We start from the raw sequence: 21,525 nt of genomic DNA, 5'->3' as shown, positions 1-21,525 counted from the left end.
GCTGTCTCATGGTTAGCTTGTTGTCTACCAGGAGTCCCAGAGTTGCTTTCCAGCGATTAAACTTCCAATACTGGTGCCTGAGATTATTTGTTCTTGCTCTTGCCTTTGTTGAACTTGGTGAGGTCCCTCTCTTCCCCTCTCTCTGGCCTGTCCATATCTCTCAGAATGGCAACATAGCCTTCTGCTGTACCAGCTATAGTATCATCATTAAGTTTGCTGAAGATGCAGTCTGTCCTTTCATCCAGTTACACTTTGATAAAGAAGTTGAACAAGGCTAAACTCAGTGCTGACCTCTGACACTTATAGCAGGCCTCAAACTAGATTGCACTGCTGGTTACACCCCTCTGAGCTCCCCCATTAAGCCAGCTACCTCTCAATCCACCTCACTGTTCACTCATTTAATGCTTCGTGAGCTTATCTATGAGGTTGTCACAGGGGGCAGTGTCAAAAGCCTTGCCGAAATCAAGGTAGACAATATCTGCTGCTCTCCCCTTATCTACCCAGCATTGTAGAAGGCTCTCATATTGATTAAGGCGTAATTTCCCATTGGCAAATCCATGCTGACTACTCCTCATCACCTTCTTTTCTTGCACATGCTTAGAGATGACATCCAGGATGAGCTGTTTCCTTCTTTCTAGAGATGATATTGAGGCTGACTTTCCTGAGTCTTCCAATCCTCAGGTAGCTCTCCTGTTCTCCATGATTTTTCAGAGATGACAGAGTGGCCTAGCAGTAGCATCCCTCAGCTCCGTAAGCATTCGAGAGTACATTCCATTGGGGCCCTTGAATTTTGGGTGTCAAATTTGCCTGAATGATCTCTTGCTCAATACTCCCTGACCTCCTCTCTCGTAGAAAGAGCAGCTCCACCACCCTGCCATCTTGGCTAGTCTTTCCTAAAAATCAGACAGCTGTCCGTGCTGGCATTGCAGTCATGCAAGCTATCCCAGTACATCTCTGTCACTGCAATGAGACTGTGGCCCTACCATCATACACAAGTCTTGAATTCTTCCTGTTTATTCCCCTTGCATGAGTACTTTCATAAAAATGAGAGTAAATGCTCATCTTCTCCTATATCCCTACATAATAAACAGTTGTTTCATCCCTTTTTTCTGATAAAAAAAAGATCAATACAATATAATTAACTAATTTAAATTTATAAATGAGAAAATAATGATTTTCTAAGTCCGCATTCTACCTCAGAAGAACTGTTTTAATTTTTGGAAAATGAAAGAAACTAAAGGGGCTGTAGATGGTGAAAGAAGCATTGTAATCTGAAAATGTTTTTGAGACTTTGAAGACACGTCTCATTCAATATGTAAAGCAGGTCTTCCAGGGTCAGTGTAAGATAAAGACTTTTTGATGTTGCAAACCAAATAATATCCTGTCTCTGTGGGTTCCTGCATCAGTTAATATTAGGCAAAAATTGCAAATGATTCCCCGAAATTCATTTCATACCAATTTTATTTTTTTTCTGAAATTCTGGCTGCTGTTAGTGGAAGAAAGGTCTTTTTTTCTCGTGTCAGTAAAAAACTGTATTGAGGATTGCAGTTGTGCTTCATCTGTATGAAGGATGTGCCTGGATTTGGTAGAATTGATTTCTAAGTTGTGTTCGACTTTTTGGTTTCTTTAATGAAATCTTCAGAGACAAAAGAAATGTAAATTATTTATGGAGCCACAAGAAAATGTGAATTAGTAGTTCTGGAATCAATGTTTAATTACAAAAAAAAAAAAGGGAGATCTCTGGAGGTCATTTAGATTTAAATCTTCGGTGAGCTGACCCCATGCTCAAAGCCAAGTCAGTTACAGCAGCTATCTTAGGGCTTGTTTTTCATCTATTCAAGGGTAGAGATTCCTTCGCGCTCTCAGTAATGGTTCCAGTGTTTAAAACCGTTATAGTAAAAAGATTTTTTCTTCTTTTTCGACAGAATTTATTCTATTTCAGTTTGTGCCTGTTGCCTCTTGTTCTATCAGAGAAGAGAAGGACCTGGGGGTGTTGGTTGATGCTCGGCTGAACATGAGCCGACAGTGTGCTCAGGTGGCCAAGAGGGCCAACGGCATCTCGAGTACTGTGTTCAGTTTTGGGCCCCTCACTACAGGAAAGATGTTGAGATCCTGGAGCATGTTCAGAGAAGGGCAACAAAACTGGTGAGGGGTCTGGAGCACAAACCTTATGAGGAGCGGTTGAGGGAGCTGGGATTGTTTAGTCTGGAGAAGAGGAGGCTCAGGGGAGACCTCACTGCACTGCACAACTTCCTGAAGGGAGGTTGTGGTGAAGAGGGATCTGGCCTCTTCTCCAGGCAACGAGCAGGACACGAGGCAATGGCCGCAAGTTGTATCAGAGGAGGTTCAGGTTGGACATAAGGAAGAACTTCTTCTCTCAGAGAGTAGTCAGGCACTGGAATGGCTGCCCAGGGAGGTGGTGGAGTCGCCGTCCCTGGCAGTGTTCAAGACGTGTCTGGATGACGTGCTGTGTGATATGGTTTAGTGCTTGTGGTGGCAATGGTGATGAGGAGACGGTTGGACTGGATGATCTTATAGGTTGTTTCCAACCTTGTGATTCTTGTGATTCTTCTGATTCTTGTGATTCTTGTGATCAGTGTGCGTTACGCGTGAGTGTATAATCACACCTGCTGAGTGGATGGGAAGAATCGCCTCCCTTGACCTGCTGATTGCTACAATTGTACACAGTGAGGTTGTGCTGCTGGCTCACACTCATCTTGCGGTTCTCAAGACTGATTGTGCAATCAGCACTTCTTTAAGTATGCATATTGGTGAAGGACAATAGTGTGGGCAATGGCAAGATTTTCATTTTAATTGTGTTCAGCTGGTTGTGCCAAATTAAGTAAAAGCTCCCAGAGATGTAAAATTACGAGGTGGACTTGTGAGCTGAAACATTCAAATTTCAGTTTGGCTTTTGAATGCCACAGTGAGGGCCCAGTATGGGACATTTTAAAAAAAAAAAAAAAAAAAAAAAAAAAAAAAAAAGTCATGTGGTAATAGGCTTTAGGAAAAATATTTTGCTAACTAACAGCAAACATTGAAATAGTTTGTGCGGAGTTGTGGAATCTCCATCTTTGGAGGTTTTCACAGTTTGTCTGGACAATGTGATTGGGTCTAAGTTGAGCAGGATATGGTAGTAGAAGAGCACCCAGAGATCCCTTCCAAGTATTCTCTAAGTGTCTGACCCTGGGACGTAAACACTATATTTTAAAGCTTCCTGTTTTGTGGTCCTTTGACGTTATTACCACCACGTAAGTATTTGTTTGACTTGCTTCCAATGGCACAGAAATTCATAAAATGAAGTGCACTTTCTACAAGGTAATTAAAAGATGGCTGCTTAGGATAGCTTTCAGTACATTTTGTGTCATTAGAATGCTCAAAGGCAGTGCTGGTGGGGCATGCAGTTCTCTAATGTTCTGAAAAATGAAAACGAAAAAACTTTGATGTTTTGCAGAAAAGTCTGCAATTTCTACAGTTTTGGAAAGTGATGCTTGCCAAAAGTGCATAGCATCACAATGTTCAGATAAAGCATTTTGGGTTCATGCTTCAGTGGGAGTAATAGCATGAGGTTCTTGTGTTTTATTTTAGCTGAAATTAATTGAAATATCTATAAAGGAAATTTGAAAGCTATAACATTTTTGTGTGTTGCTTGACTTTTAGTAACTTGGTGAAATCATATATTACCCTAAAGTGAAAAATATATAAATTTGTAGAATCACAGAATGGCCCAGATTGAAAAGGAGCACAAAGATCATCCAGTTTCAACCCCCTGCTATGTGCAGAGTTACCAACCAGCAGACCAGGCTGCCCAGAGCCACATCCAGCCTGGCCTTGAATGCCTCCAGGGATGGGGCATCCACAATCTCCTTGGGCAACCTGTTCCAGTGCCTCACCACCCTCTGTGTGAAAACTTCCTCCTAATATCTAACCTAAACCTCCTCTGTCTTAGTATAAAACCATTCCCTCTAGTCGTATCACTCTCAACCCTCGTAAACAGCCGTTCCCCCTCCTGTTCATACACTCCCTTCAAGTACTGGAAGGCCACAATGAGGTCTCCCTGGAGCCTTCTCTTCCGTAATCTGAACAAGCTCAGTTCTCTCCTTTCTTCATAGGAGAGATCCTCCAGCCCTCTGATTGTCTTAGTGGCAAATTCTTCACTAATTTTTTATCTGTAAACATGACTTCTACATCATCATCTTTATGTAACTTTAAGTGATATTTCAGTGATAACTGTTTTTATTTAGATGCAGTTCTTGTCATGATTATTTCTCTTAAAACCTCTAGGGGGTCGGCTGAAATGTGTAAATTAAAATCCTTGTTTTTCATACAGTACTTTGAAGAATGATGTTATTTCTGAAGTGTTACAGCTTGGAGAACAGGAAATAAAATATTCTGAGAACTTAAATATGGAAATGCTAAGCCTTAAATTCCAGCATTTAATATGAAAATGGTAATCATTTCAATACTTGGCTATCTTCTAAATACTTACATAGTTTCTGTGTCTCTTTACCTTTACTACAATTCTCTTATCAGTAATAACTTATTTTCAGACTAATTTTCTCCTTCACCATCCTATATTTCATAAATGCCAGCAGCCTACGCTATTTAAGTACTTCAAACAGGAAGGCTGATTGGCTTCAAACAGGGAGGTTTTCTTGCAATAATTTCTGAGAGCACTTTACTTTGGACCACTTTTGCAAAGTATGGATCCGGCTTTAAAGGGTTTACTGTACATTGTGACATACAGATCCTTTGAAAGTTAATCAGCTTTTTAGCAATAATAGGGTTTGATTCTTGTGTGACTAAGTGAGTCACTTCTGTTTCATGTGCAGATCTATCATTTAATCAGAAGGCTGGAAGTTAAGACTTACTCCATTGCATGTTAAGTAGAAAAGACAGTTTTTGTTTTAATCATTTTTTTTTTCTGTCTGAACATCACTGTGTCTTTAGGACTGTAAATTAGTTCAGACAGCAAGACTGATTATTTTACAACCATTGCTAATGTGCATGAAATCTAGTAAAAGGTGCTGTACAGTGGCATCATATTATTTGGACACAATATCTAGTAACTAATATGAAGAAACGTTCTTACATACACAAAATAACATCCCCTACATGTGACAATGTTTCTGATTTACATATAGAGCATGATTTAGTCCAACTGCAGTTTAGCTAAAGACAGAGTTTTCTTAAAAGGCAAGTACAGAAACTCAGAAATCTTTGTTTCACATATTTGTAGCCCTAAATAATTATTTAGGAAATGGTTGGGATACACTTTCACAAATAACTTTTGCCAAGTAACTGGATTTTTGCAACTGAATGTCTCTGATGCAGCAACATACTTGAATTTAGCTCTCAAATTGATGGAATTACACATAAAAGTGTAGATTTCTGTTAAACTGAATATTTCTGGTATTAATGATCTACACTTTTTTAAATAAAGAAGTGTTTATATTTGAAAATATTCATATGTTTCTAAATTTAACCTCACATGCATACCTAATTATAATCCCTCAACGTACAGCGCTTTGTTTCTTCTGAGCATTCAGTTTTTGCAATTTTGTTTTCCCTAAAGCTTGATATGCTGAGTTTGAAATAATGGCAGTATTGATACCAAATGCAGTGTAAGAAAACTAATTAAATGTGTAAACTAATTAAACAGTTATTTTTATTATGCAGGGAATAAACATTTTTATTGTGAAGGGGACTTGATGAGTTCCCTTCTAGTTGGCTGTATTATCTCTGTTTTGGAAGAGCTGAGTTGGATTCCAGTCTGACAAATTTGCTGCAGTCTTTTAGTCTTAAAAGTGCTGATTTGTTTAGATTTAGGAAGGCCTTTGATGGGATAGACAACAGACTGATTTATGGAATGTTACTGGATGATACAAATAAATATCTGTCATAAATATTTTAAAACTCCAGGAATGTTGGCTTGTGTAAAGGAATGTGATTTTGCCTGGTCATGAACTATCAAATAGAAATGGCAGATAACTCTTTAATTTGTCTTTTGTTTTTCTGCGTTCGTTGAAGGGGCGAACTGAGGTTTAGAATGGAGTGGGGAGGAGAATGGGTCAGGCTAAAAGACTTGAGTACCAATATTTTACTCCATGAAGATGACAGAATGTTGGGTTTTTGGTTTTCTTTTTCCCCTAAATATGCAAATGAGAACACAATTTGCCAACTACAAATTACTTCAAAAGAAGAATGTGCCCTTGGACAGTAGTGCCAGCTTTATTGTGTGGGTAAGCAGTGGAAAAGCATACTGCGAGGTGCTGCCATTTTCTAGAAAGTAGTTAGTTGCCAGCACTACTGCAGGTGATGCTAATAAATTTTAGAGAGCCATGCCAGATACAGTATATTCATTTGCAAATTGTTCTTCGTCAGACTTTGTTTAATCATAGTTTTGAAGATGGGTTAACCATGATGGGCTTACATTTAGTCCAGCCAATTGATTTGTCTGCTAGTTAGGTATGTGAAATGCTGTCTTCCTCTTTTCCCTTGCTTTTACGCTGTTAACACAGTGAAATGAAGAAAATCTTCAAATTCTTATAAACTGAAGCCATCTGGCAGTTCATAGTTGTTATGCTGTCCAATTGGGTAGACTACTCAAAATGTACTCCCCATGCTTATGAGTAAGAGATTGTATTATATAGTGGGTTCCTCTGTTTGAGAAGTTAGGATTAAGAGTTTTTAAGTGGTGATTTACTTAGTGTCTGAAATTTTGTTTTGGTCTGGGGAAAATAAAAAATGATGAAGTGAGAGAGTATGTGTGTATAAAGAGTAATGAATGTGTGGTATAGGAGAGAATTTATAGGCAATTTCTGGATTGGATTGCATTGGATTTGGGACCCTAATTATTATCTAATTTCTGTCTTCTAATTTTGGTCCAAACACAGATCTACTGTGTGTGGTGTTTGTACGTATAAATTGTTATTGTACAATTACCTCATGCACTGAAAAGAGAAGATTCTTGAAGACAGCATATCTAGTCAAATACCTATTATGGTACCATGAGCTAAAGGTGGACTTACTTGGAATCAAACTGACGAAGAAAGAACCACAAAAATTTCAATAGAAATACTTTCCACAAATTTCCAGGTAATTCATCAACTGGGTTGGAACACCATAGGTCTGTGTTGCCTGAGCAAATGACTGAATGGTGGCTGTATTTGGTTGAAAATATAGACAAGCAGTTGAAAGATGAGTCTGGAGCTCTTCACTGTTTTAGCTTGAAGTTTAAGCATACCTGAAATCTTCTTCACCCACAGATGGCAAAGATGAATGACGAGTTTTTTACTCTCCCATTTCCATCTACCACAGTGGCATGAAATAACATTGCAGGCTAGTTTTCACAGCTTGGTGCAAATATTTTTCTAGATTGGATTCTGGGAATGAAACTGTTTCCTAACATTTATCATTTATCATCTCTAATGTTGCATAGAAAGAAGCCTTTACTTCAAACCTGTAGAGGTACAAGTGACATTACAGAGACTAACTGTAAGCGTAATAGACTTCTAAAGCTCTCTCCAAACAAGCAGAAGGTAGTTCACCTACATTTGATGGAGTTATTATGTGACAGATTGAGTAAGCGTGTGTGAATACAAATGGAATATGTGGTTATTTTTAGTGGCAAAAAAGTCACGCTTAGAAAAAGATAACTCTGTGGCTTATGTAAAAGTATGGGTAGTTCCTCTTCCTGGTCTTGTTTTTAAAAGTGTGAAGTATAAAAATACAGAGTTATATAAATATTTAAGATATACTATAACATTCAGAATATTTCAGTATGCTTGATTCAAGTGCTGGGTTTGATTTATAAACATCCAATAGTCATAATGTTGTTGCATAAGGAAATAGGATAAGGAAGACTTCTGTTTGAAACGCTACCTGAAGTGTCATTTCTCTTGTGTTGCATCAGGACTGTGGCTGGGGCAGTATTTTCTTGGCTGTGTCACTGCCAAATCTGAAGTTGTCATGTGACATGCAAGCTATCTTATCCTAAATGGGGATTTAGTTGATTTGGCAAATACATATTGCTGTATTTAGGCTGTCTTATACAAACGCTTGTGGTTTCTCTGTGTATTTAAAGCAAATACTTACATATACTTACATTGTTTTGCAGCGATTACATTCTTTTGGCATGTGCTTACATTTCTACATGGATGTTTTGTGCAAATGTAAGTCATTAGCCTGTGTGCAGTTTTGGAGGAGAGAGCCACATAACATATTTGAAAGCAATGTGAAAAATACAGTATTCATACCTCCTTTTTAGCTTTAAATGTATTTTTAATTAGCCCACGTGTATGTAGAATTAGAAGAGAATAAAATTATAATATTATTTTAAATAATATAATGGTTTAGAGTGAATTTCAATCATTGCTCCAGACGCATGTGTTGAGAGACAGTGTTGGTGTTTTTGCTGTTTTCTGACTCTGTCTTACTTTGAGACACAAATATCAGTGGGATCACTGAAACTCCTTTGAGCAGATGCTGTAGAAACATAACAGTGTTTAAAAAACAACAGCTCTGCAAAAACTTTCACATAGAAATACACTGGTTGCATTTATGTAATTGCCTTTGGCATCCACTGAAGTAAGTTTAAGTAGAAGTTCATCCATAAAATTATCTGCTTTTCTCAGTCTTCTTGAACCTTGATCTGTTTTGGTATAATGTTCTGCAGTTGGTAAAGATGCTTTGTGATTGGAGTCTAATCCCAAGTGGGATTACACCACCTTCTGATTCAGAATTTCCTGCTGTTGCAATGCATGTTGTTTTACAGAAATGAGAAGCAACTCCCTGTCAGACACTCATATTGAGGTTGTTGCCAGGGAACAGCGTTAGTGCCGTCTTCTTTCCCAGCTGAAGTCAAGGCATTGTTTCTTTTGTAAACTTGTTTCTCAATGAGTTTGTGTACTTGATTTAAATAGTTCAGTTTGAAGTTGCATTTCCCAGGAGAGTAAGCAGTTATCTTTCTATAACCAATTTTTGCTCAAAATAAATAAACCATATTGCAACGACATTCAAGTTGGGAGTAGACATTTATCCTTTATACGGCAGTTGTTCTCACTCAAAGTCTTTTCCATACCTTCCCCCCCACACACCTTTTTTTTTTAATTTATTTATGGTGTTCTTTGAGAGCTGTCCTCCATGCATACATAGCAGAAGGGCTGCCCGTGCATCACAAGCTCTCAAAGCATGGTTTATCCCAGTGCAAATGCATGCATGTGGGTATGTGTGTGTGCTCAATCCTAACAAGAAAATGAGTGATGCAGTGATCACATCTGTTTTGCTTTCATTTCAGAAAGATTTCTTCCTCATGGCTTTTCTTAGATTATCTGGTTTCTGGCTACGTTGCTATTGTAGCAGAGACCAGCTACAGAGCGAGAACTTCTGTGGAGAAGCGTCCCTGAGAGCAGTGCTGTTCACCAGCTTTCACAAAGAGCCTGGGAGGACCACAATGCCACACTGCAGGAATACATCCTGAGTAAATCTGAGGTTTCTGCAGAGGATCCTGCAGTCAAAATTCATCTTTGAAGGAGAGGAGGTTCTGGAATAAAGGCTGCAGCCTGTCTGTCTACTACCGCTCTGGGTTGCAAAGCAAACACACATTCAGGCTTTATAAGCATAAAAAAGAGCTGAAAAATCTGAGAAGGAAAGAGTAAGCTGCTCTTCAGATTTTGATTGCAAGATTTTCTAGTTTCTAAAGCATAACTTTTTTTTTTTTTTTTTAACGTTATATATGTTTATAAACATATGATGCCTTTTCTGAATGCAGTGGATTTTGGTGCACTCTGATTGGACCCGTATAAATGCAGTAAATGTGACTAGTAATTTATCACAGCTTTTGCTAAACGCAGAGGGGCTTTTTTAGCTGTGTTACCTGAGTTTCTGTCTGGTTGGATGAAAAAATGCATTGATTTGATGAACGTGTGATGCTTTTGTCTTGTAGTGCAATATTTGCTGTGCATTATTCTTAGTAACCAGTGAATGCTTCTTAAGATTTTTCTCTTGTGAGGAGGAGAGTAGTTAGTTCCTTACAAGGTTAGCTGCACACCGGCACCATAGGCTGTCACCTTCCAGGAAGGATAATAGGATAATAGCTCATTTTCTGAGCTAAAGCATTTGTCCTGTGATGAACGAAAGCTGAGGTGAAATGCCAGGAGATCCTTACCCCCATTACTCTTTAGGAGTAGAAGGTGGCAGGAGGGGCAAGTGTTGTTCACCATCTTCAAGATACCCGAGCTCTGAGACCTGATTGACATCGGCAGACCAAGGAGTTGAAAGCATCCCTTCACATGTGGCCAGTTCTGGGTAGGACACAGTTGGGTGCTTCAAGGTCTCCTTCAGTTTTTCCTCTGTGCTCGTTTTTGTCCCACAGCATCATTTTACCTCATTTCATGTGCTGTCTGCTCAGATCAAGCAGATCTCCCTCCTTGACCTCCCCACTGCAATCACAATCCATCACCCTGGAATTCCAGGCCCCGCTAGGGAGCTGTCTCATTTCCGGTATTGATGCGATGCTGTTTATCAATGTTTCAGAGAGCTCAGGTCTAAAAGGGAGTGTTTCTGGAGAAATGTGTAATGCTATCATCTACTGTAGCCACAAAGCTCTCTTTGCAGAAAAACCATCTGGGACTTGCTGCCATGTAGTTTTTAATTTAAAATAACCTTATGACTAACAGAACTATAAAATACCTTGTCATTGTTGCAGCGCGTAAGGGACTCAGTAATAAATTAGAAGTCCTCTGTGGTAGGAGCCATAGATAATAGCAATAAAACAACAACCTCTGTCTGGAAATACTTCAGTCCAAGTTCATATTTCTTACTTATGCAGCCAAAAATTGGGTTAATCGAATTTCATACCTAAGGGCTTAAGCAGTTCACAACTGGAATATGAAAGAATTTTTCCCCATTCTGGAATGTGGTAGCCTTGTATCTCTGGGAAGCATGCACTTAATGTTCAAGACAAAACCTTTCATTTAAACTTTCCTTCCTGTGTATCTGTTTGATTTAGCAGTGGTTTGTGAAGCATAGGATGCATTTGGCCATCCCAGATTTATGCCCAGTGAAAGAGGACAATAGTTTTGTTTTATATGAAATGTTTTTCTCCTCCTGTTTTGAACTAAGAAGTCAACTTTATGACAAAATCATTAAAAAGCTTAAATGCTGAACTGACTTTTCTCATTTGCCATTTTCATATGGATATATCTTTTCATAATTGCTTTTCCAGATTGTGTTGGTCAGTGGACATCTGGACAGCTGGGATGTTGGGCAGGGAGCTATGGATGATGGCGGCGGAGCATTTATATCATGGGAAGCATTATCACTCATTAAGGATCTGGGTAAATATTTAATTTAAAATATTATTAATGCATGACATAGCCAGAATGTTTTCTATATTGTATAAACTGGATTTTCTATTTTATCCATTTCTCTGAGCACAAATTCATACTTAGTATAAATATTTTGCAAGTTTGTCTGTTAAATCTATTTCATCATAGGGGTCATCAAAAAGCTGCACACAAGTCAGGGATCTAGTAAGTGCTTTAGCCTTCATATCAGAGAGTGAAAGCCCAGTGTAAGATACATTAATCTTCCCTATTAAAGAAGATGAAGCTTCATGAAGTCACATGAAAATCAGCTTTCTGGTATTTTTCTTCGCCATCAGCGTTGATGTTGAGCACGTTCTTAAATCTTTCACTGCTTTTCCAGTGTCTCAGTTAATTTAATTCCCACACTCATACCTCTGTCTTCATAGATTCTCAAGACAGTATAATCTATGTCTCTCTCAAGAACATGCAACAATGGCTGGATCCAGGCCATGATTCTACTTCTGGTCTTTTTCTTTCCACCTGCATGTAAAGACAGTCATCAAAACTGATCTTGAACAGAGATTTATATTTCAGGGTTCCTTTTCCTTGATTGTTCTTCCTAAATAAATTTGTATCCTGCTTAGTCTTGTTACACCAAATACCTTTAAATACAAGTGTATCATCAAGATGGTGGGCTCTAAGATTTGCACTTCAGGGCTGCTTTCCTGATCATCTGTGCTGCTTTTATGTTGCCGTGCGCTTGGGCTTTGTTTTGGGCTGTGACAACTTTCTTCCTTAGCAGAAAGTGAAACCATATCAGAGGAACATGCACTTGAGTTTCATCAGTGCAAGGATATGGTTCTGTCAAATTGTGCTTCACATAGTGTCCTGTCATATGAGTCCACAGTGGGCTCATATATCTCATCATGTAATGTAACATAGAGTTCCTGCACACCATATTCTCGTGCTGCAGTAGGTATGTGTTATGTAGAGCAATGTTCTCCTTCCAGGGATCAGGGATTCCAGGGATTCTTTGAACCTGTCTTGATCACAAGAAGGGTGACAAGTTGACCAAGTTGTGGAATTCAGTCTGTAGATGCTGGACACTTCTGAAGCTGAAATTCCAGCACAAATACTGTCAACCAGGGACTTGCTGGTGTCCCTCCTCCAAAATTTCTGTTCAACAGAAATGTGAGGTGAAGTAAATAGCTGTGCTGTCAGTCTCTTCCAGTAGTGCTACGGGTAAAATACCAGCATAGAATTGCTCAGCCTACTGCCTCCTGGTTTGCATATCCTCCTTTGTACGATCTGAAGGACTGACTTCTTTTAGTCATGAGTTTCTTCTGACCTGTGGGTAGAAGCAGGGTGCAGACAGAATGTTGTTGTAGAAGGGCATGACCTACGTGTGCCTGTGTGGGGTGTGTTTTACAGGAGATAATCTGCAAGGTAAAATGAGTAAGGGTGAGTGTATGAGCAAGAAATAGTTGTGCTGGTTGCACTGAGAAAACCATATGTAATTCCTCACAGGCTGGAGGATGAGTGTGGCACAGACACTGTAAAAGAGCTCTGAGGGCAGATCTGGGACTTCAGCTCATGGTTGCCATCTCCCAGACTGGGATCTACAGTCAGGTACTGATACCTGAAATGATCTGGACATTAACCTAATTGGCAGGAGTGAAACATCCAGATTCATTTGTCTGTGTTCTCCTTACACATAGCCTCTCAAAGTTTAGTCTGGTATCCTGCTGTTCTTAGTCTGTTGTAGGATTTCTGATCTCCAAAGTACAAATTCCAATCTTTTGCTTGATCTGTAGATTTTTGCTTTTTTTTTTTTTTTTTACTTCCATATGGGCTTTTGTCCCTACGCCCTTCTAAACTAGTTCAAAGCAGACTTCTTAGATTGTTGAGTTGATATCCAGGGATGCTTTTCTCCCTTTTCATCAGACAAAATCACTTTTTCCTCATAATTCCTTTTTTTCCAGAACTGTAACCTGCGGTCAGTAGGAATGTTCTAAGTGTTCATTAAAAAACAAAGTCGGCTGCTGTTCCTGCTCTTGGCTCTGGCAGAGTTTACATAAGAACCTAGCCTTTCCTGCTTCTAATCAGAAGAATTCATGCACTTAAATAATCTCAGTGTTTCTTGAAGAGCTCTTTGTAGACAAGCTCTGTTATGTGATTAGCCACTCTCACGCCATAATGATGAACATGAGACATCCCTGGGAATCGCTATTTATTTTGCATTATTTGAACTCCTTATCTCTCCTTTTTCACAGCCTCAGAATGACTGGAACATCAGTCTGTGACTAAGAACAAAATGCTTGTGTTTGAATTTTTTTCCTTTTAAAAGTGAACTAAAAGGGATTCTTCTACAGGAAAATCTAGACCTACTCTTTCATTTAGTGCTTTGTAATTTTTTTTTTTTTCATGATTCTTGGAAAATTGTCTATGGTTCCTCCCCCTGCAGGGGGAAAAAAAATAAATAAATATTGTTCTTGTATTTTCTGATGCTATTCTATTCAGAACAAACTGTTTTGTGTCCCTTAAGGGCAACTTCATGGTGGCGTTGTATAATTCTTATTCACTGTGCTTCCTCTCAGGCATGAATGAAATGCATCACTCGCTGCTTGTTCAAATATTTGATTTACTCTAGTAGTAGCCTGTGTTTTTGCTGTACAGCTTGTGGGGAAATGCTGTTTTCTCAGCAGAGAAATGTCTGAGCCTGTGCTGATGCCCTCTGTTCTGGTTAGCTGTTGCACTGTTAGAGCAGTGTTCTGCAGGAGTATACGAGAAAACATCTGGGTCATCCAATCTAACCTGTAGACTGTGACGTGGGATAGAACCTTTCATCTTCCATAGGAGAAGATGTTGTTCAGTACAGATTTTACATCTCGTAATGCACATAAAATCTGACCAAGAAAAAGGACAGCAAACTGACAGATATGCAGGCTGTTTGAGAAATGCATTAGTGAGTTTTATCTAAAACCAACTGCGTAAATTGCCTTTTTTGTGTGCATTAGTTTCCAGCATTATACCTTGAACTGTGGAGGTTTGGTTTCGTATCCTTTTGGACTCTGACAAATTTCATTTCAGTCATATCAAATACATTTGGCGTGGGAATAAACCAACAAAACTGTCTCGTCAGTATGTGCATTGAGGTTTTTTACTGTTTACTGGAAGTCTTAAAGGCACAGTGCACTGTGTAGCCGTGAAAACAATGTCTGCATATTGCAAAACAGGTCTTACAGGTATGTGATCTGAAAGCTGAAGTGAGCGTTCTGAAATACAAATTTTAGATAGTAAAACTTGTATTATGTGCAGTGGGGATTACTGCTGCTGTGTCTGCCATAGTCCATTTCTTTCCCGAGAAGTGAGATACTGATACACTATTAAAGCAAGTTTTTTAGTGGTGATCTAAAGCATTTCATCATAATATCAGGGTTACCCTTGGAATGGCCAGTAGTTACAAGTGAGGCTTGTTAATTAGGACTTTGTTAATTCTATGCATCACTTGAAGAATGACTGTAATTTAAATGCTATTCTGTACTTTCAAGCTAACCCCTCCCCAAAACTTTCAGTAGCTTTTGGCATAGGACCATAAAAATTAGATTAATTGAAAAATCATTAAAACTGCAGTATAAATGGTTACATTTTAAGTAGTGCCATTTTCATGCTCTGGTTGAAAGTATCTAATTCTTTTATTTCTAAATATATCATCTGCTTAATGTGTTAGGCTTTATGTTTTCTGACTCTTCGTTCTTGGCTTTTGTGTTTGTTTTTTTATTTCAGCTGCAGTTTCTCTGCTATGTTCATATCTGTTTTTTAGTTCCTGCTGTTTCTGTAGATTCCCAGGCACTGTAACAGTCAGCTCCAAGTTTGCTGTAAGAACATATAACAATAACATAGTCTCAAGCAAATTCACACAGAGACCTCAACACTGACTTTTTTGAGGGGAAAAAATGGAACTTATTCTTTCTGGTAGGATTTTTTTTTTTCCATTTCACTTTTTAACTTCATATGGACTCTGTTTCACTTGGGACAAAGGGAGGCAGCCTGGAGGCAGAGGACAAAGCATCTGGAGGTGAATTCTGTGTCTTTCGTACCCTGGTGATGAGAATGAGCACCACTGGTAGTTGCTTCTATCTCTTCTCCTTCTCCAGAGAAAAATCATAGACAGCAAATTCATAGTAAATACCTTCTTTTGGATGGATTACAATTCACTGAGGTGAATCTTTCTCCATGTGGCTATTCCGTAACTGCTTGGTATAGAAACTGAACCCCACATTTTCTGTTCTGTGTGTTTACAGCTTTACTCTGGGGGGAGGAAAAAAAAAAAAAAAAAAAGCTTTCCACAGTGTATTGATAAATGTCCTCTCTGCTCTGTACATTTGTTGGTATGGCCCTTTCCACTGGCTGCCTATCTGAACTCACGAACTTCCACCATTCCACCAAAAAGTGGCCATTCTGTCCAATGTTATCTGGTCTTTTCTCTCAGTTAATGTGCAAGTTTAACAAAGCACAAAGGAAAGAAAAATGCTACTTTTTTCATAGAATCATAGAATCACTAGGCTGGAAAGGGCCTAGAAGATCATCTGGTCCAACCATCCTTCCATCACCATTGCTGTACATGCACTAAACCACATATCACAGCTCCTCATCCAGGCGCCTCTTGAACACTGCCAGGGATGGCGACTCCACCACCTCCCTGGGCAGCCATTCCAGTGCCTGACCACTCTTTGACAAAAGAAGTTTTTCCTTATGCCTAATCTGAATCTCCCCTGGTACAACTGGTGGCCATTTCCTCGGGTCCTGTTTGTTGCCTGGGAGAAGAGGCCAAACCCCTCCTCATCACAACCTCCCTTCAGGAAGTTGTAGAGTGCAGTAGTGAGGTCTCCTCTGAGCCTCCTCTTCTCCAGCCCAGCACATCTGAAGCTTGTATGTGCCACTGATCAGCAAGATCCCTGGCAGGCTACTTTGTGGTTTATTTGTCTGAAAATCCATGAACTGGAGGCATTTCCACAAAAGTTGTTAATGTGAAGAAAGATGAAAGTATCAGCCAGTTGATACTATTTTTTCATAGAAAAGGGAACAAAGAGGCCTTTAGAGGCACTGAGGCACCTTTCCTGGTTTGAACTGGTAAAGTCCCGTTATTTCAGTGGGGCTGTGGGGCTGTGACTGTTAGGATTATCTGAGGACTTCTGATGCTTAAGAAAATGCTCTTCAGTACTGTAGGCAGGGTTTGTGAGGCAGTAAGCTTGTGCAAATGTGCAGTTTGCCTGCAAACTGTGTCAGCTGCCACCTTCCCCAGCCCTCTTCAGTCTTTAACTTTTTGATCAATTCTAACTAAATTTGATAGAGGCATAGAAATATTTACAATATGGAGTTCTGAAGTGTTCTTTGCAAATGCATGAATGAGGAAAAATGGATGAGTGCCTTTATGTCTCAGCAGAGAGAAAGGCAGGAAGAAGCTCTGCTTTTATCCTTTTTGAGTGATGATAGGTGCATATTTAATCAGCACACATGTAACTTGAGAGTAAGCGCCAGGGATATTTTCTTTTGGCTGTGTCTACAAGGCTTGTGGAGTAGTGGCAAATACTGCTATGGCAGTAGTGAGAATATTGTTTGGGGTAATTTATAGATAATGGGAAGGCACTGGGGTATTTTTGGGAGGAATGCCTGAAGGATTCCTGTCTTTGAGTAGAGGTAATCCATGGGATATTACACAAGCCATGATGCAGTGGAGGGTACTTGGAGTTGTAGAGGAGACAGCACGCAAGCAAATGTTTTCTAGAAGCCTCAAATTCAACCTGTTTTCAGATTGGACTTATGACTCTCCCATTTTATTTTTTAGTTTATGTTGAAAAGGTGTCTTTGGAGATAATGAGTGCCATTTGCCTCAGCACTTTGATGTTACAGCCATTACTGCTCTGGTGTTGTCTGAATCATGTTTTCTTGTTCCTGTGTCACTTGAGGTTTACAAAAGAATTTGCCTTTCCAGGTGAGATGCAAGACTGATTAAACAGCTCTTCATAAAAAGTCTCCATAAAATTGTCCTTAACATTATCTTGTTGCCCTACTTTACTTTTAGTTAGCCCTGCAGGTTGGACTGGCAGTCTGTGGGACTCAGTGCAGGACTCAGTGTAGGACTCACTAAATGATGGTTGCCTGTTTCTTTTTTGTGCTCCATTCCCACCTTTTCAAGCCTACTACTGCCATGGTGGTCTTTCTTGGGATTAATACTTGCTGGCAGTGTTTATGAGCAAGAAACAGGTAGTACACATCCAGTGATCTTGGAGCTGTAGCACTGTTTTCTCTTTGCTTCTAATCCAGCTGCATTCCTGCATCTCATGGCCTTGGTGGGTTCTTTCAGAGGCCATGGGTGCCCTCCCAGAGGAACACATGGGTGAAGCTCTGGCAAAGCCACCTTCTCCTCCAGCTCTAGAAACACAGGACTTTCATCCTTAAAGGGAGCTTAGGGAACTGAATAATGAGAATAACAGTTAAAAGCCTTTAGGAGGTGATCATATGGCAGTGTCAGCTATCCAAGCATAACATTTTATGCCTTTTAACTGCAGTAGAGAGCAGTAACGGGAGTTAGTGCTACGTTCAGTTTTGATTGATGAATTTCACTGCTTTCTTCTGAAAATATTCAGACATTGTAACTGGTGTCTCTCTTTTTAATTGAAAAAGCTGGAGCCAAATTTCAGAGGTTTTTTTTTCCACTGAGAAGAGAAGCTGTTGGGGTCTGTTGCTACTTGACATTACAGTCTGGGTTATTTCCAGAGTCTCACCTCCTCTAACGTAAGAATGAAATAGTTGACAGTCTTTTGTTCACATCTCAGGTTTCTTTCAGGAACTTTTATGCAGAACCTCTCCTTTCTCAGAGATGTGCTTTCTACCTCAGCATGGCTACCTTTGGGTCTAACTTGTTTGTCAATTTATGATATTCTTCCAAGCCCAGAGGGTGACATGTCCACCCACTACTGCCCAGCCTGGGATTTTCATGAGTCAACTTTCCTATGTACAGGGATCTGGTACGACCAGATTTCTGTTTCTTAGCGTAAAAACACATAAAACTAAAGAAGTGTTTTTAAACTTATGCACATAAGAATTTCAAGGTGCAACCTGTATTACGTTTTATGTAACTCATAAGGAGTTGATTAGGCAATTTTTCCACTTTAAAACTTATTTTGAATTGAATATGTAATTCTCCTCTGAATTATATCCATTACTAATGTGACTCAGAAACCATAAGACAGATTATTATTCAGTTCACAGTAGTCTTTGCATTAAGTTACATTTCTCAGTCCCAAATTCACTGGCTAATATATGAGAACTAAAGAAATATTTTATTAAAAAAGTATTTATTGGAGTCATTCTTTTTCTGCTAGTTTAATTGAAGTCATATAACTACAATTTTAACCTACTTTATAAAAATGTTGTTAAATGAGTTTCTGCATTTTCTGTAGCTGCAGAGATGTAGCTGTTACTGTCTCAGATGTGTTGTGGAACACCATTAAATGATTGCTTTTATAGTAGACTTGTTTTTATTAAATATCCCTGATAATAACTCCTTGTTCTTACATTCTTTCCACTTCCCCAAAGCTTCAAATTTTATTCTGACCTTCATATTTTGCAAATCTGCTACATCTACTTAATATGAAATATATGTGTGTGCTGTTACACCACAACTACATTTAAACCTTCATTTCAACGTGCAACTGAATGCGTATTTGGCAAATACTGAAGTTTTCAGCTTCCATACTGAGCTGGCATAGCAGGGAGGTGACTGCAGACCTACAAAGTTGTTAATTGAGCAGTAGATTTAGGCTTACTGCCCTCCTTAGCTGTGCTGCCCTATGTCCTGCTGACTGCTGCTGTGCTGCAAGCTTTAACTTAGTGAGGAAATTCAAGTTAAAAAGCGTGTGCTTTATTTATGAAAATATTAAAAACCTGGTGACAGAAGCTATTATGATCTTTTTGGTTTTTTTTTTTTCCCCCACCAAATTTACAGCCCAGCAAGCAAGGTGAATACTGGAATCCTTCCTGGATGAAGTCAGAGGCATCTTGTCCTCGCTGTGAAGATTTTTAGGCTGTATGTTTTCCATATGGCGAAATGAGTTGTGGCTGGTGCATGTTCTGAGCTATCGGCTCTGAGGACAGTGTGGATGTCATAACAGATCTGAGGTGTTGTCAGTGCAAACAGAGGGACAGCAGAAGCAGAAGGTAGAGCCACAGCATGGAAAAGGCCAAACCGCATTTAATGCTTGTAGTGTCAGAGGGAGTGAGGGAAAGGGGCCTGCACTGCCTTTTCTGCTCAGCGAGAATTTTATGAGATCTTTGAGTACCTTTCAGGAAGAAGGCTTTTCCTGAAGGAAAATAAGGTGGACTTTCAGTGTGGACTTCGTGACACCAATATTGCAAAATTGCAAGCACAGAAGAGTGTTTTCTAGGGCTCCTGTTGGCTCTGCCCCTGAGCCGTGTGGGCCAGTGGCTCTGAGGCAGCATCTCAGCAGCACCTGCTGCAGCCCAAAGCTTGGGGCCCTGCGCCCTGCTTCCCTCTTCTCTTCATCTCCCCAGTTAAAAGGCTTAATATGTGTTAGGTTTAGTTCCTATGCTTGCAAATCGTTCACAGCTTTCCCCTCTAGTCTTGTATGTACAACTGCTTCCTTGACATTTCCTTTTGGATATTCCATCACTTTCTAAAAATAAATCTACCTTAAACTTCTCATGTTCCTCATTTCCAGTCTTCTGTAAAACTTCCCTCCCTAGTCTGTCATAAGTTCATCAGCCTGCTCTCTTCTAAAAAGAAAAATTCCCTTGGGTTAATCTCAGCTTTAGTCAGTGCTGCACACCTGCCCCTCCAGCCATTGAACCCCCTTCAGGATAGAACTCAGCCCTTCCTAAATCTCAGGTCTTGGCTTGTACCCCGCTTACCTCAGCCCTTGCTATTTCCATGCCCCTTTTTTTAAGACGCCTGTCCACAAATATTCCATTCTGTGACTGAGGCTGGTGTGTCCTCTTCCCACCCAAAACACTCCAAGGAGGAAGCCCTTCTCTGGCATCAGCCATGGTGGCAATGCAGACCCTCACCAGCTGGCACTGCCCACTTGGCTTGGCTCACTTTTCCTTTCTTATTTTCCAGCATCTGTCCTGCCCATTTTCTGTCTTTTTCTTCTTGCAGTTCCATGTCTTTTCTCCACTTTACCTTGTTAGACAGCCTGGCTTTCTCTGAGGCCCAGGAGAGCTCTCTCTTTTTTTTTTTTCTTTTTTTTTTTTTTTTTTTTTTTTTGCTATAAACAAATAAGACTGCCTGATTTCTTCACTTCCAAGTATCCTACACAACCAACCATTGGTCTTCAGTACTACAAGCAAAACCTATATAATGGAACAAAGACAAATCAAGTGGATTACATTATATAAGAAAACAAAGGCAGTTTCTCAGTCAAAAACCTGCTACTCTACTTTTCTTTTAGGTTCTCCAGAGAATTACAACTATATCATAGTCATGGTTTAAGTAATACTGACATTTTTTTGAGGTGTGCTTTGTCTTCTCAAAGCTTTTAACTTTGCTAGATCATTGTTCTTCACTCAATTTTGAAGCAATAAACATTTGTTAACGCAAGGTCTTAGGAGATAGGCTTTTCAGCACAAATAGGAAGATTAGGTTTGTCTGAATCATAGGGGATTTTCTTTCCACTAGCAGAACAAAAGCAAAAATCCTGCAGTTTTACAGTGAAGAAAATTTAGAATTTACATTGCTGACTCTCATTTTGATTTAAAAAAAAAAAAAAAAAAAAAAAAAAGTAAATTAAATTTCTCCTTCCTGGCTTATGTTTTATTATGAGAGTAGGGCACTTTTTTTTTTTTTAACATAATCTGTAACATATTATTATAATTTATACCAGATATATGTTTCATTTTTGCTGTATGGGAATCTCTCAATTCTGTCAAGCATGAGCAAGATGCGTAGGACATAAAATGCAGATTTTGCATAGTGCCCTGTTAACTGCCCTGTCACATATAGGTCATCCACAGCTGTGGGAACCTATGTGGATTTAGTAAACATTGTAATGTCTGGAAAATATCCATTTTCTATTTCAAATTGATGTAAAATGTATATATATGCATGTATACATATGTGTACTTTCCCATGTTATTTGCTGGCACTCACACTTTATGTAAATTACAAAAAAAAGGCTTTTGGCAAAATACTTCA

The 21,525-nt window shown here is 39.3% G+C and overlaps 1 protein-coding gene across 20 annotated transcripts in view; it reads left to right on the top strand.

The window, feature by feature from the left end:
* The window catches only part of CPQ (carboxypeptidase Q), a 176,305-nt gene that overhangs the window by 91,864 nt on the left and 62,916 nt on the right, over positions 1 to 21,525 (top strand). For 19 of the 20 annotated variants that reach the window (XR_006167099.1, XR_006167100.1, XR_006167103.1 and 16 more), the window contains exon 5: positions 11,228 to 11,339. The exons of the other annotated variant lie outside the window; for it this stretch is intronic. Coding sequence is in view for 11 of the 19 variants with exons in the window: in XM_042808718.1 (XP_042664652.1) it covers positions 11,228 to 11,339 (112 nt within the window). In the remaining 8 variants the exon portion in view is untranslated. The remainder of the gene's footprint in view (positions 1 to 11,227; positions 11,340 to 21,525) is intronic. 20 annotated transcript variants of the gene reach the window in all.

Source organism: Centrocercus urophasianus, unplaced genomic scaffold (genome assembly GCF_019232065.1).
Source record: "Centrocercus urophasianus isolate 14NV4802_14NV808 unplaced genomic scaffold, USGS_Curo_1.0 seq_11, whole genome shotgun sequence".
NCBI lineage: Eukaryota > Metazoa > Chordata > Aves > Galliformes > Phasianidae > Centrocercus > Centrocercus urophasianus.
Note: the sequence above shows the minus strand (reverse complement) of the source record. Positions and strands in the feature narration are given on the sequence as shown.